Genomic DNA, 16,573 nt, shown 5'->3' with positions numbered 1-16,573 from the left:
TCCTAGGTACACGTCTACAGGATTGCAGCCTAAAAGAGATAGTACCAGTGATGTAGCGAGCCAGGGGTGGGGGGTGGTGGTCTGCCCTAGGTACCAACTTTTTTGGGGGACATGAGGGGGACAACACCTCATGTTACCAAAAACTAAAATCACAGTGGTTAGGAAAAATACCATCATGTTTATACCGCTGGATGTGGAATTTGCAGCAGAATGCAACAGAAAAAACTGGAGTGAAATATCTCCTTTATATCAAAACTTATGGCAAAAAACCAGAAAAACAAGATGCATGGAGCCCTATAGAAAATAAAATGAGCCATATTGCGTGTTTACTTGCAAGTAGATAACTTGCCTTAGTCCTTCAGAAAGGGCAGGCTGAGAGAAATCCAATGACACCAGAATGGTTCCAATTTGATAAACACAGCCCTGCAAAAACACCTGAGAAGGAAGTCCCTCCCTCCAAGCTGATGAATGTATTGAGCCCTATGGAAAGCTAAACTAAGCATTTACTCACAAGTAAGTAAATGTTCCTTGGCTCATGGTCAGGTCAGGCAAAGAGGAATGTGAGGCCACTAGAATGGTGTTATTGCAGGCAGGCAACATAGAAAATTCATTTGGTGGAACAGAGCTGACTTAATTGTTTGTTTTTCTTTAATATATTTATAATTATTTATTTTAACTTGCTTAGTGATGTTACTTCCAGCCATGACATCTCTTGAAACATTAATTATGTGGTACAGGGTGACAAAAATTTATGGGCCCTGGGTGTTAAATCACCTAGGTATGCCATTGGATGGGACCTCCACATGGCTGTAAATATTCATTGAACTTGACCTGGTAAGTGCAGAGGTGCACAACCCTTTCAATGGCTCTAAAACTCAACTTTACCCAAGTTTAATCAGCAGAGAGAAAGTGGAAAAATTATGATAGTGTCACTTGCAGTACCTTTCCTCATGCTTCCTTCTGCTTACTTATTGTAGTGACCCTTGAAACATAATTCCAGTGCAGCTAAAGCTATTCATATTCATTTATAGTTTTTTGGATTTTTTGTTACTAAAATAATAACTCAAGCATAATGCAATCATAATAAGGAGAGACAAATGTTCAATATAGAGCATTTGTACATACTGGCTATACACCATGCAACAGAAATCTGATGTCTCTGAAAATTCACAGAAAGAGATAGTCTTTCCATCAACATTTACAACTAAACAGTCCAATCCACAACCCATTGGGGATTAATCAACTTGAATACTACGATCCAAGATGAGAACTTAAATAAAAACAAACGTTATAAAAATGAGGAACAAAGAAGTCTGAAAATTACAAGGGTTCACAGTGGAACTTATCTGATAGACTTCACAGATCTTTATGTTAATGAAAATACAAATATGCTGGCAGTTTCATACTCTTTGAGAATGTGTGCTAAATCAAGCTTTCAGTGTCTGTATGAATACATTGCCTCAATCACTGAGACACATTTCCCTTTTTGGGAAGCATTTCCCAAATGCATTTCCCTGCTTTGACTCTCCATATATAAATATTCTGTGGCAAGATAAAATAATATTAATATTAAGAAAAATATTGAGAATTTTTTAAATTAAAGATACTACTTTTACATATATGGCCTGTCAGAAATTTTCAGTTGAAAACAAATAAGCGAAGGGGAGAGGGCATATAAAATGTTAGCAAAAATAATGAATTAGACACTAAGGGTGACAGAAGAGGACAGAAATTACAATTTGCTAAAGGCAGATTACAAATCCAATTAATAATAAATAATAATAATAACTTTTAAAAAAATTCTAAAGTTCATGGTTTTTTTACTTTTGTCCCACCCTATCTCCAAAAACCAAGACATAAGGAAATAAATAATAAAGATTATAATAAAGATTATTTGGGTACAATCTAGTTAGTTAAGCATTTTTAAATTCCTTCAATTTCAGCAGGACAAAGCTAAGCACTTAACACTCATTTTGAGTTTACTTTTTGCTGGATTGTACTTTTGGTTTTTAAAAATTCAGTTATTTCCCCCCATTTATTCTCTCTTTACTTCCAGGCCATATTGAACATTTGAGCTGGAGAAGACACAGATTTACAAAGACAGAGAATGGCCACTAAGGCTGCCTCTCTACATGCAGCACTCAGATTATGGGGGGGAAAGGTAAGGGGACATTAATACTGTAATATGCACAAGCTCCAACCTCTGACTCCCCCCTCCCCGTTTTAGCCAAATATGGCTCCTCTCTTTCCAAAGACGATAGCTTGGTATGCCATCTCACATCTAAGGGTCTCTTCTGCCTGGCCCCCCCTGCATAATTCATGCATTGTCTATATACCCTCACCTTTAGGACTTTAACATATGGAGGTTATGAGGGACCATTCCTGCTGGTTTCTAAAAATATTACCCCAAATGTAGCTGATATTTCTTAGCATGTTATTCACTGCTGCATGTAAAAGCAGCTTTCATGGATGATTGCAATTAGGGAGTTAGACTCCAGCATACTAGTACAAGTGACTTCACTAAATTCACAAGCTTGCTTCCAAATCACAATCCTTTAACCCTCTTAAATGCATCACCACAAAGGGTATCCATGAGTTTATGCATCATTTCCATATATCTAATGGCTTAGGCACTACAAGATGAAATTGACAGCTTGTTCAATTACATTATTAGAAATATACCCAAAATGCACTATGCAAATTATAATAATATTAATTTACCTGATAAAATATTTGGAACCTCATCGCTTTCCAGAACTCCTTTCTGCTTTGTCCCCCGGAGCTCACTTTTTGACTTCCAAATGAGCTTTACCATTCTGAACATTTCAGGCCACTTCCAAGCTAAGAGCCCCTGCTGACAGAAAGGCAGGCTGCCCATGGACAAGGGCATCAGATCATCCTCAGTTCCCCACCGCCTACCCATGTCCAACACGCTGAACAACCTACTGAGCACAGGCATCCTCAGAAGACACGGCTGCAACTACTGGAGAGGAAAACTCCTTAAATGCCAGGAAAAATAAAAAACACCACACAGCATTGTTCCAGCCCACAGAGAAGGCTTCTCTAAGCTTGCCGCAGCTTTGATACTCCTTAAGTTCAAGCAACAAACTCCATGGAGAAATGTACCTTCCAGAGTGTCTCAGTCATGAATGTTCTGAAACTGTTCCTTCTCACATACATGCAAATTCTGTCGCACTGCCCTTTCCCTCCCCTTCTCTCAGGTTTCGAGTTAACTGCACTTGATTAATCCCAGCCTACAGCTGGAATCATAAGGGAAACAAATAAAAACTGGGAGATCCTTCTTTTCTTTTGCTTTTCCCCTTTGCAAATGCGAAAATACTGGCAATGACATCTACAGAAACATGCTTATTTACCCCTTCTGCAATCAACAGGCAGTATGATGTGACAGCTGTTGGGTTTTAAACAGCAGAGCTTCACCAGCTCTGCCCTGTATTTTGAATAGGGAGGGGGAGCCCAGCAGAACCTGTTGGAATTTACCTCACTTCAGTTAGAACAGTTCTTAAGAACATTGCCTTCTCCACTAATGGCGGTCTTATGATGACAATATTAAGAAGGCTGCGTTTGAATTTATGTGCAAAGTAATCCAATTAAACCAGCTCCCCCCCTCCTTCCTCTTCCCAGTTGTTTGGTTTTCAATCTCAGCAAATCTGAAGCGTAGACTATTAATCAAGCCATTTTGTAACCTCAGCTGCCCTTCAGCTGGACAGGAAATAACTTTGATTCACATTCCAGAGGGAACTGTGAATGAAATGAATCAGGAAAGCAGCAGAAGCCAGGGGTGGTGGACTATCTAACAAACAACTCCAGGGAGGTTTTGAATACAGAATTCAATTTAAAAAAAAAAATAAAAAAAACAACCCTTCAGAAGGCACAGAGAGAAATTATGCTATGGTTGACTGGCAGGCAAAAATCAAGATATTAAAGTTCCACTCCTCCAAATCCATTGTATGTGGAAATCCATTGTGAGCAGGGGGGTCATCTCAGTATGAATATGTTACCCTGCACATTCCTGATCTTGGAAGCTAAGCAGGGTCAGGCCTGGTTAGTACTTGGATGGGAGACCGCTTGGGAATACCGGGTGCTGTAGGCTTATACCAGAGTCTTTCGAGACTGAAGGTTGCCAACCAACCTTGAGCTACTCCACCCAAGTGAAGGTGTAAATTGATGTGAAGATATTTACTTTGCTAGGCTGGCAGACTATAGAAAGAAGTATGTTGTTCTTCATTAAACTTGATACCAGTCCAAAGCAAGCCTCCTTACTATTCTGTGGACAAAGGGCATAAACAGAAACAGGATGTATTGTATTACAGACATTTTCACAACAAACAGGGTGATCAATATTTGTTAAGTGGTGATTGGGTGTTTCCTATACAAAATGTTTTATAATTCTTAGCTCATTGAGTTTTGTTCTTTCCCTTTTTCAGATTCTGTTTTATTTCAGGAGGGTAGTTCTGTTCCAGCACAATCCTATGCATATCTACTCAGAAGAAAGTCTCATGGTGTTTAATGGGGTTTACTCTCAGGAAAGTGTGTATAGGATTGCAGCCTTAGGGCCCAATCCTATCCAACTTTCCAGCTCCAGTGTAGCCACAATGCAGCCCTGTGGTAAGGTAACACATGTTCCAATACCTTAAGAAGGCTCCAGTGACACAGGATGCAGCGCACATCCCACTGGCATAATTGCATCAGCACTGGAAAATTGGATAGGATTGGGTTTTTAGTCTGCTATAGTTTAAAAAAAAAAAAAGCCATATGACACCTTAAAGCCTAATAAATTTATTGTGACATTTTTATGCCTTTTAAGGTGATATTAGACTCAGGGAAGCCTCCCTCAGGCTTCATAATGCCTTAAAAGGCATAAAAACGTCACTGACTTAAGTTGTGTTTTTTGGAGTTATATGGGCTATTTTGAAGCCTGCAGAGGCTGTGGGTAGATGCATGTGGTCTCTGTTGGCTTCAGAAACTCCTCTGGCCCCAATCCCCTTAGAAGGGCATAAGGGGCAAAAATCGTGGATTTGCTTATCAACTATTTTTTGTATCCATGGGGGTGTGTGTCCAAGAATGGATCCCCCACGGACACTAAGGCCCCACCTGTAATTTTGTTTTGACTAGGGCCTTCTGTTCCGTATTGTTCCATCCTATGCTCTTCCTTCCGTATTGTTCCATCCTATGGTAACATCTTGTCTATAGCAGAAGACTGTTGCTGTAGCTTATCACACAATACACAACAGTGTCAGCACAGAGTCTAGTATCAATTCACTAGGTTCTGCTGGAAGAAATACAAGTTGATTAGATTTAAGGAAAAATAGTCATCGCTGAGGCTGGAATCATATGCCCACGTTTTCCTGCAAAATTTGTTTTGCTAGGTGAACAGGGCCAAGCGGAATGGGAACTTGAGTCAAATAACTCAGACTCAAGTCATGAAAATGCACATTTTTCTCTCACTTGTGGACTCTTGAGTCACATGTGTGGACGACTTGGAAAAACACTCAAGTCAAGGGCCCCTGACTCAGCACTCATCCCCATGCATGCAGACTTGAGTCTGGGTGTGTTTGCTTACTCTTTCTGTGGTGTGAAAAATCTTGTGGAACCATCATTCAGACCAGGTGAGCAGCAGGCAAGTGTCAATGCATCCGAGCAGGAGGGGGGAGGTGGGAGCTAGCTTTTACCCACCTCTGATAGGAAGGAAGGACCCAGTGATCATTGGAGAAAGGATGGGCATTCTGATATTTTCTTTGGCTGAGGCAAGGCAGGAGGAAGAGCCGAGGGGTTTCTTGCCTTATGATTGGCTGGAGAAGCTGGGGGGGAGGAGGGAGATGAAAAAAACTCTTTTACCCATCTCTGATAGGAACGAACCAATGATCTTTGGACAAAGGATGGGCGTTCTGATATTTTCTTTGGCTGAGATAGGGCAGAAGGATAAGCCTAGGGGGTTCTTGCTTTATGATCGGCTGGAGAAGCCCAGGGAGGGGGGAGGAGGCAGGGAAGTGGGGGGCAGTTCATAGTGATCATGCTTTCCATAGCAAGGCTGCTGTGAACTCCATTGTTACTTGGGGGAGGAACCCTCATTGAATGACCAGCTGGAATGGAACTACTTCTGAGTAGAGCTGCCAAGGACTGGGTCATCCTGGTAAGCCTCACAGCTGCTGCACATGACCCTCCTTCCTCTTGCCACTTCTCTCCCAGATCTTACGAAGTCTCTGCCACACCCTCAAACCTTGTTTATGGATGGGTGGGGACAGCAGGGGAGTGTTTAAAGAGAACAAACAACCCTCAGCAGCAGCCTTGTTTTTTCCCACAGTGGGCTTTTTAAAGGGGCAACTCTATTTAACTCGAGTCCTTTATAGTTGCAAAAGGGTGACTTGGCAACTCAGAAAGTGCCCTTGCTATGACTCATTTTTGAGTTGAGTCGAAGGGGGGCAGTGACTCTAGACTTGAGTCAAGTCAAGCCATGCTGGGTTTTCCCATCCCTGGAAGTAACTATCTGACAGGGCTGCTGTGAGAATAAAATAGGATAATGCCAGGTGCACATTGCCACAAGCTCTTTGGAAAAAGGGTGGGATACAAATGTGACAAGTAAATAGCTTAGTAAGTTGTACTGTGGATGAAGAGCCAATTGTGTTGAACTCTTTCATGTGGCAAACTAGGCTGGCCACAGACAACAATTTTTATGAGTGTTGAAAGTGGTTCAAAAGAGGCAAAAGAGACACACACTTTTCTTTTTCATGGCCATCCCTGATCAGAAAGATTTTGTGGGTTTCAAAACAAATGCAAAACCCCGCAAAACCCATTTAACAAAAACAATGGGTTGAATGCAGAAACCATGAGCAGATACCCCTTACAAAGTGCCTTCAACACTGGGGGAAAAACTCACCACCTATTTCTTTTTTTCTAATGCAGTTGTACAAAAAATCATGACACTCATTAAATTTGGATTCTAATTACAGTATTCAGTGATTAAGTTGTTTTTTCCAGGCTAAAATTAAGCATATTGTACTTTTCTAGAAAGAAAAATACACTTGCAAATAAACAGGATCTTCTTTTCATAGAGGAAGGAGGAAAAACAGTAGATTGAATTTTAACATCCTTCAGTTTTGAAAAACAGAACATACAAGTTTATCCTGCTGTTGCCAAAGTCATCAGAAGCAGCAGCATGATACTTCCACTGTCCTAGCATCCTTTGCCATGTTTACCTTAATGCTCCTACCTCAAACAGGAGACGAACGTTCCATTAAGCGTTTCTCAAACATTCTCTAAAGTGCTGTGCTATTAAATTATTTTTTTTGAATGTGCTCTTGTAACAGTGAGCACCATAAGGTCAAAGTGGCATGAAGAGTGAAGTTTCTCTTAAGTAGCATGCCATTGTTGTTGTAATTATATTATTTTCCAGTAGTGGTTAGCACCAGGATATCCTGACCCTTAGAACAAAGGGGTTATAAAGAAAGAAAACAAGGATATGCTGTAGCATTCCAGTTGCAACGATCCATTCATAAAACACATGAGCCCCATCATGTTACATCCCTTCAAGTTGCAGACACTCAACAGAACCATCCTCCTGTCCACATTCCCTGATGCTGACGCATTCAACTTTGTGAATAAGGAGCTGTATATTCATACAGCTGTATGTGTGTAGGGCTCCTCCATTCAATGGAAACTCTGATTCCTGGGGCTGGGATTGTGTTGCAGAGCTGTACTTATTGGGTGTGTGTGTGTGTGTGTGTGCGCGCGCGCGCGCATTGGGCATGCTGATATTGAGGGTATGGCATTACTGTGATTAGGTATACATGTTGGCAACCTTCAGTCTCGAAAGACTATGGTATTGCGCTCTGAAAGGTGGTTCCGGAACAGTGTCTAGTGTGGCTGAAAAGGCCGATTCGGGAGTGACAATCCCTTCCACACTGGGATCAAGTGCAGTCTGTCCCTGGTCTGTCTCCCTGGCTATGGGCCTTCCTTCTTTGCCTCTTAGCCTCAGACTGTTGGCCAAGTGTCTCTTCAAACTGGGAAAGGCCATGCTGCACAGCCTGCCTCCAAGCAGGCCGCTCAGAGGCCAGGGTTTCCCACTTGTTGAGGTCCACTCCTAAGGCCTTCAGATCCCTCTTGCAGATGTCCTTGTATCGCAGCTGTGGTCTACCTGTAGGGCGCTTTCCTTGCACGAGTTCTCCATAGAGGAGATCCTTTGGGATCTGGCCATCATCCATTCTCATGACATGACCGATCCAACGCAGGCGCCTCTGTTTCAGCAGTGCATACATGCTAGGGATTCCAGCACATTCCAGGACTGTGTTGTTTGGAACTTTGTCCTGCCAGGTGATGCCGAGAATGCGTCAGAGGCAGCGCATGTGGAAAGCGTTCAGTTTCCTCTCCTGTTGTGAGTGAAGGGCTGCTAATTATTTAATTATTTGTAATTAAATGTTTTGTAATTGATGTTTTTATCCTGTGTTTTATGTATTTCATTTTCATATTATTAATTATTATTGACAGTATTTATATACCGCTTTTCAACAAAAAGTTCACAAAGCGGTTTCGTAAGCTACTTTGACATTTTTTAAAAGAAAAGTTTGATAGAAATTATTAAAATAAATAAATATGCATGGTTTCATCCCTTCCGACACTGCTGTTCCTGGCTTTGGTACACCGCTGTGATGGAGGCTCACTTGTTTAGGCATGCAACTCCACAAACTGACAGGGCCAGAAGCACTGCACATCTTTTCTGGACCTGAGACCAAAGTGTGTGATTGCAGAAGCAGGTAGCAGTTGCAAAGCAGCCAGTAAGAGAGAAACATACCTGACTTTGGCTGATGGTTTACAAGAAGGAACTATGACCTTGTGGGGGGGGGTGTCCAAAGGCATATTGTTTGCTTTCGGGAACTGATGCTGTTCTGCTGACTAGCACTGTCCATCTACGCACACTTGCTCTGCATAGTTTGTACATTTTGTACATTTGTAAATATTGAGATATTAAATGCCATGGGTCAGTCGAGAGAAAATTAAATCCTATAGTGTTGCCACTGGCAGTTCTCACCATTCAGGGACCAAGAGAACATTCAGCATGATGCAGATGTTGCAGAAATACAGGATTGTGTTTTTTAACACTGGATATATTTTGATTTGTGTTTTAATTGGCTGCTTTGGAATCTCTGGGACGAAAGGGTGGGCAAATATTATAATGCTGGTGGTATTCCCCACTCTCATATCTTATGAGTTCCTGGTGTTTTATGTGTCCAATCTTGTGATGTCATAGTGCGACAAAATTTGAGGTACATTTCAGGTTAAAAGAATCAAGAGTTGTCAGGAAATTTATAATAAAGGTATAAGCTGTAATGGGATGGTGCAGGCTGGTTTGACTAGCAACAACAACATCAGTGGCATTCTGTCCTTCTACAAATGCTATCTACAAATGATATAAAAGAAGCTGCAAATGTTTATTCTTCATCACTTTTTTCAACTAAAAGAAAAAACCAGAGTCCACAATTGCATATTCCTTTCTAATGCTATGTCTAGTTATTGCTAACATACCCACATCTGTATTTCCCACATTTTACCACATACCCACATTTCCCCTAGGGTCTGGGGGATAAGAATAGGACCTCAGTTTGGCTGTACTTGTCGTAAGAGGTGACTAAACAGCCAGCGGGTAGATGGGACTCGTCAGCCTGGGAAGGCAGCTCATCTGAGAGAAGGAAAACTCTGATCCCAAACCTCCACTGCCTTGTGGCTACATCCAGTTATGGAAAAGGCTTTAGGAGTCAACCTTGAGGAAAATCTGAAGTTCAGTTCATGGCTGAACACAGTCATGTTCTGGCAACTCCTGCAACACTGCTGGAACTAACTATATTGGCTTCTGCCTTTCCATTGGATCATTTCAGCAACATGGAGAGGGGGGATTTGCTGCATGGGTAACAGTCTATCCTCCATATCTACTTTACCCAGGCTTTGCGCACTGGAGAGGACACTCTGTTCCAGAACCACCATTCAGAGCGCAATACCATAGCCTTCTGAGACTGAAGAATGCCAACCCACATCTGTATGTCTGAGTAATGTTAAAGAAAACAGCAGGGGCTGAGTATGCCTTTTAGATGTCATTTTGTGCCTCAACAGCAGAGTGCAAAGAGATTGGTGGTAAACTGAAAAAAGAGCTCTTACTTGTTTCATATAGGATGACAAGCGCTTCGCCATCAGCATTTTGGCACATGGTGTGAACTCTGGTTTAACATTCTTTCCTAGAAAGCATTTTGCAGCAAGAGTAAATGGGGCATGAACGTTATAATAGCCAGAGGAAAGCAGTGAGGCACTTGTGTGCTCTTTTGCTTGTAAATGAGATAAGATGTTCCCGAGATAGGGTATCTTCATCATACTTGCTGCCTTTGAAAACAGAATGAGGCAAAGCAAATGCCTCCCTTGCAATCAAGCTCTGTGAAAAATAAAACACCTACAGATGAAGTTTTGAAATATTTGTGGAAAGGCATTCGCGAAAGCAGAAGAAAAAATCTGCAACTTTTCCCCTTTTGGTTCATATATAGAACACATATATAGATCTGATCGAGACTTTTAGAAATGCCTTGGTTTCTAATAGTGGGCAATCAGATGTTCCTGGGAAAGCTCACAAACTGGGTTTGATGGCGACAATCATCTTCTGCAGTTTGCCCCCAGAATCTGGCAATCAGAGGTAGAGTGTGTCTGTACACAAAGGGTTTTGATTTTTACTATTACAGCTAATAGCATTGATAGACTCTCCTCCAAAAACAGACATTTCCTATCAGCAATTGTCTGATACCAACAGTGTATCATTGGACTTCCATTCAATGAATTAGGTATGCTGTAAGTGTTTTTCAAACATGGGATCGTGACCCCATTGGGATTGCAAAGCCTCACTTGTGGGATCATGAAAACTTACAGGAATGAAAAAGGTTGAAGACCACTGAACTTGAGCACCACCAGGTAAAGGGGGAGGCAATTAGCGTATCCCTTTAGATACCAGGAGATTGGGTCCTAGTTTGGTCAGGTTCTTAGCAATTGTGCTAAAATAGCTTTCTCTAGTGCCAGGCTCCATGGTAACTTCACGGGCATCTGCATTGACAGAGGAAGGTGGGGTAAAAATCTCTCAAATAAACAAATTAAATAAATAAAATAAACTTTCTTTTTCTGCTCTCTCTGAAGAATATTTGGTTACAGTGAACAGTGCTGGGAGGACATTACCAGGGCAAGGAATGGGCAGCAACAGAGCAGGGTGGGTGGATAGGATCCTATGAGGTGGTCAGGATCTACAATGGGTCTTCAGTAGCATGATTGATTGATTGGTTGATTGATTGGGGTCATGGCATGAAAAAAGTTGAAGACCACTGCTACAAATGGTAGATAGTACCATTTACATCATTTAAAAATGTAACCAGTAGAATAGCTTCCCACTTGCTCATAGAGCTAGAGATGGGACAGCTCAGTATGGAGCATGTAATTATAATGGAATTTATTGCTACCAGGCATAACAATAGTTACAAGCTTAGATGACTTTTAAATAGGTATAGACAAACTCATGGAGTTAACAGTGGTTGTTGCCTGCTAGCCAAAAAAACAGCCTACATATTTTGCAGAAGTAGATTTGTGTCAGATACTTAGGTCAAACAACAAGGAAGAGCTTTCTCCATCAAGTCTCATAAGTGTCCCCAGGGTGTATCTAGCTAGCCACTTTGGGAGACAGTAGATGGATCTTTGGTCTAATTTAAGAAAGCAATTTGTACGTTGTTATGCCCTGAAGGTTTCCTTTAGCTTCAACATCTGGGTGTTGGGGAGAAATTCTGTAGGTACAGCTTCGCTTGACATTTCAGCATTATGATGGGAGGAATGCTTAATGAGGCAAATGCTGGCTTGCTATGCAACTATTAAAATGTATGAAAGAAGTTAGGACCAGAATTAGCAAAATCTTCATATTTTAGAGTAAAAGATGGTTCCTAGGTCTTTCACGCTGCAAAAAAAGTAAGCAAGTACACCAAGATAGACTCGAGTCTGCATGCATGGGGACTCATTTCCCAGTCAGCAGCCTCAGACTTAAGTCACTGAAATGCCTGACAAATGTATACGAGTCAGCAAAAAAACCGTGTTTTTGCAACTTGGACTTGAGTCACATGACTCTAGTTCCCATCCCTGCTTCCTATGCCAATTGTTCATGACATTTTCACCAGCAACTTGCTTATTGTAAATGGAAGGGGAATGGTGAAACAACCCTCCCATTCCTTCTCTGAACCATATTCTCCCCTCCTTGGTGTTCAGATATGCCCACTAAGGCAGATTCCCCTGGACTACCTGGTCATCTGTAGCTTGCAAGCCAGACTCCTTTGTCCCAAAGACACTGCCAGAACTGCCTGGCGTGAATGTGGCAAGTGCACCTAATGAGGATTATACCTGGGGGTATACTCCTTCACTGGTGGAACTAGAGCATTTCATGCAAAATACAGGCCATGTTCCAGCCCCAACCAAACAGGTGCAAGGCATCAGCCCAGCCCCTACAGAACAGAGGCAATTGAACAGTCCATTTTTACAAAGCTTATTCCTGGTCTAATGACAGGGAAAATGATGCAAGGCTGAGAGGTCTCTGATGTAGAAAGGGAGCAAAAGAAGAAGATATCTTTGAGATGGAGGAGGAGAACCCCTCTCTCCTTGCTACAAGTTCTGAGGCACACCAAAAAGTGCTCCTTTTTGAATTGGGTCAACTTTACAGGTAGGATTCTGGATTCTCCTGCCCTGATGTGGTAAGCAATGGAGGGCCCCTACATTGGGGCACCGCTTACTGAAGATCTTTGTAATGGAGAAGGAGTAAGCAGTTACACACAAGTTACACATGTGACTTGTGTGTAAGGTATAGTTTTTCTTTCAGACAAACTGAAGTTAGTGTTTGGTGTCTCATCTCTAAATGTACACTGGAAACTAGGTCAGAAGGTAGAAATAAAGCCCAAGATCACAGTATTGCTTTCAGCTTCAGCAGGGCCCTTCTTTCTGTAGATCAGAGTTGAGTTCTTGTGGTACAAGAAAGCTTCAGACAGCACAATGTCAATAACACAAAACAATAAATCTAGGACTTTGGCCGTTTGTAAACAATGGCAATGTAGGGGTGACTTACTTGACATCTGCCAGATACAAATGCAAGGAAGTGTTTCATAGACTAGGTAAGAGGATGTACAATTAGCATCTGTTTACATTTTTTTACAGGCCATAAGTCAGGCAAGCGATCATTTGCAGCCCTTTCTTGCTTCCTTAAAGGCAAGTTTATGACCTGAGAACATACATCTATTAAGAGCTGTCAGCAGGGTTTAAACAACCTTTTCTTGCTAGTTTGAATTGAGCCCATTTACTTCTCCCACCAGAGTCACAGGTGTTGAATAGGTGCATAACATGCCATGAGTGTATTTCTCCCCTTGTATTACACAACAATAAATATACTGGAAATGCATTTGCTTACTTAGGGCGCAATCCTAACCAATTTTCCAGCACTCGCATAGCTTTGCCAGTGGGGCGTATGCTGCATCTTGCAGATGGGGTGGAGTCACGGAGGCCTCTTCAAGATAAGGGAATGTTTGCTCCCTTACCTCAGAGTTGCATTGCCCTTACCTTGGTGCTGGAAATTTGGTTAGGATTGCGCCCTTAGTTACTTTTGCTCAGAAGGAATAGTGTGCATTTGTTTTATATCAAGAACTTTGCAGTACCCTCAGCAGTAAATACACACCCTCTGTGCTGGAATGCAACCATTGAAAAGTGAAGTATTATTGCAGTATGCCAAGAGACTCAATAATTAAAGGTAAGAAAATTGTATTAAACTGCAGTCAACTGAAACCAAGGGAAAAGACTGGTAGGTTAGGACAATACAAATGTGCCCCCATATCCACGGATCTGGAATATGCTGATTCAGTTATCCATGGATCCAGTAACCCCCATGTACCCATGAAGCCATTCTGCACCCACTCTGCCCAAAGTTGCATATTTGCTACGGGGTCCAAATGTGTACGTCTGCAGACCAGGCAAAAATGGGTTAACATTGTTAAGGGTTTTACTGGCGCAAAAATGTTCTTGCTTTTACAGGTCGTATAAACATTCAATCTTAAAGCAAAGTGCAGGCAGGCTGCTGGCAGCCTGAATGATTGAAAAACTAGATCAACAATAACAGGAAGCAGAGCAAACTTAGATACTACTATACTGGTACGTGGGGCTGTTTGAGACTGTGTAATCAGCTAGGTGATTATTGCAGTATGCCAAGAGACTCAATAACTAAAGGTAAGAAATTTGTATTAAATTGCAGTCAACTGAAACCTATAGGAAACCTATAGGTAGGTTATAGGAGCTGGAAGGTGACATCACTGGACACAAGATGGAGACACATGAATGCACCAGTGTCTAGGATGCCAACACACTCTAGTAAGATGTGCTGAATATGATATATATCCTTCAGACTGGATGCTGAAGGATGCTTCACTTGTTTCATGCTATCACACTATCCTTGTTGGTAATATCCTCATTTCTAGGTTTGCTAGCAATCCAAATACCCTCAATTAAAAAAAAATTCCCCCTATTTATTATTACACTAAGGCTGCTCTTAGATTTGTCTTGAATCCAAGTGCTTGGGCATGTCACATCTGAGGCTCTTTGGGCAAGAGCAGCAGGATGATGACGCAATATTTTTACTGGATAATATGTAACAATTTGGCAATGTAATGCTCAATAGGAGCCCAAGAATGAAATGTTCTGCAATGCAATGCTATCGGCTGCCCAGCAGAATGCAAATGATTTTGTCATGTATCTCATTTTTGGAACCCACGTGAATAATGAGGCTCAACCTGTACTGCTAAAATAAGCCTTTATAACATTTTACATGGTTTACTGAAAAAATGGCTACATTTTGGTAGCCTCTGTCCTGTTCACATATTATTATTATTATTATTATTATTATTATTATTATTATTATTATTATTATTATTATTATTAATAATAATAATAATAATAATAATAATAATAATAATAATAATAATAGATTTATATCCCGCCTTTTTGCCCCATGGGCACACAAGGCGGCCTACAACAATTGAAATACAAAATTGACAATTAAAAACAATAATTAAAAGTTTTCAAAAAATTAAAAATCTAAAACAAACCCCATGGATTCTAATATAAAGGAAAAAGAAAGCCAGCCAGCCAGTCAAAAGCTTTTTGAAATAAAAAGGTCTTCAGTCCACGCCGAAATATTAGCAAAGAGGGAGCAGTTCTCAGTTCTAAGGGGAAGGCATTCCAAAGGTCGGGGGCCACCACCGAGAAGGCCCTCTTCCTGGCCGCCGCCCCTCTCACATCTCTTGGTGGCAGCACAGTCAAAAGGGCCCCCCCAGATAATCTAAGAGCACGGGCAGGATTGTAAGGAAGGAGGCGGTCCCTCAAATACCCCGGCCCCAAGCCGTAAATGGCTTTAAAAGTCAAAACTAGCACCTTGAATTGGGTCCAGAACAGAACCGGCAGTCAGTGTAGTCGCCGAAGCAACAGCTCGACAGAGTCAAACCGACGTGCCCCAGCAACCACATGAGCAGCCACATTCCGTACTAGTCGTAATTTCTGGACCATCTTCAAAGTCAGCCCCACGTAGAGCGCATTGCAATAATCTAATCTATATGTCACTAGGGCATGGGTTACTGTGGCCAGGTCCGCGCAGCTCAGGTACGGTCGCAGCTGGCGAATCAGCCGAAGCTGAGCAAAGGCTCCCCTGGCCACTGCCGCCACCTGGGACTCCAGGTACAGCTGTGGATCCAGGAGAACCCCCAAGCTGTGGACCTGCTCCTTCAGAGGGAGTGCAACCCCATTCAGAGCAGGACGATGGTCCAATACCCGAGCTGTGGATTTCCAAACCAAAAGCACCTCTGTCTTATCCGGATTTAATTTCAGCTTGTTCGCCCATATCCAGCCCCTAACCGCCTCCAGACAGCGATCCAGGACCCCAACCGCCTCCTCAGAATCAGGGGGAAAGGAGAGAGAAAGCTGGGTTTCATCAGCATATTGATGACACCCCACTCCAAACCCCCAGATGACCTCTCCCAGCGGCTTCATGTAGATGTTAAAGAGCATGGGGGATAAGATAGAACCTTGCGGCACCCCAAATTTAAGAGGTCGGGGTGCCGAACAAGCATCCCCCAGCACCACCTTCTGGGATCTGTCAGCCAGGAAGGAGCGGAACCACTTCAAAACAGTGCCTCCAAGCCCCAACCCGGCCAGCCGACCCAGAAGGACACCATGGTCGATGGTGTCGAAAGCCGCCGAGAGGTCCAGCAGGACTAACAGGGTCGCACTCCCCCTGTCCATTCCCCAGTGAAGGTCATCCACCAAGGCAACCAAGGCAGTCTCCGTTCAAAACCCCAGGCAAGCCGGCCAGCTGACCCAGGACACCATGGTCGATGGTGTCGAAAGCCGCCGAGAGGTCCAGCAGGACTAACGGTCGCACTCCCCCTGTCCATTCCCCGGTGAAGGTCATCCAACAAGGTGACCAAGGCAGTCTCCGTCCCGAACCCCAGCTTGACGCCAGATTGGAATG

General features: G+C 42.5%; 1 protein-coding gene across 2 annotated transcripts in view; it reads right to left on the bottom strand.

Annotated features, from left to right (window-relative positions):
• Nucleotides 1–16,573, bottom strand: part of PDE7B (phosphodiesterase 7B) — a 170,601-nt gene that overhangs the window by 77,739 nt on the left and 76,289 nt on the right. The window contains exon 1 of one of the 2 annotated variants that reach the window (XM_066614853.1): nt 2,722–2,959. The exons of the other annotated variant lie outside the window; for it this stretch is intronic. Coding sequence (XP_066470950.1) covers nt 2,722–2,959 — 238 coding nt within the window. Of the gene's footprint in view, nt 1–2,721; nt 2,960–16,573 lie in introns of those variants that run through there. 2 annotated transcript variants of the gene reach the window in all.

The sequence above is a fragment of the Tiliqua scincoides genome, chromosome 1 (assembly GCF_035046505.1).
Source record: "Tiliqua scincoides isolate rTilSci1 chromosome 1, rTilSci1.hap2, whole genome shotgun sequence".
Lineage (NCBI taxonomy): Eukaryota > Metazoa > Chordata > Lepidosauria > Squamata > Scincidae > Tiliqua > Tiliqua scincoides.
The sequence above is the reverse complement of the archived record's forward strand: the minus strand, read 5'-3'. Positions and strand labels throughout refer to the sequence as shown.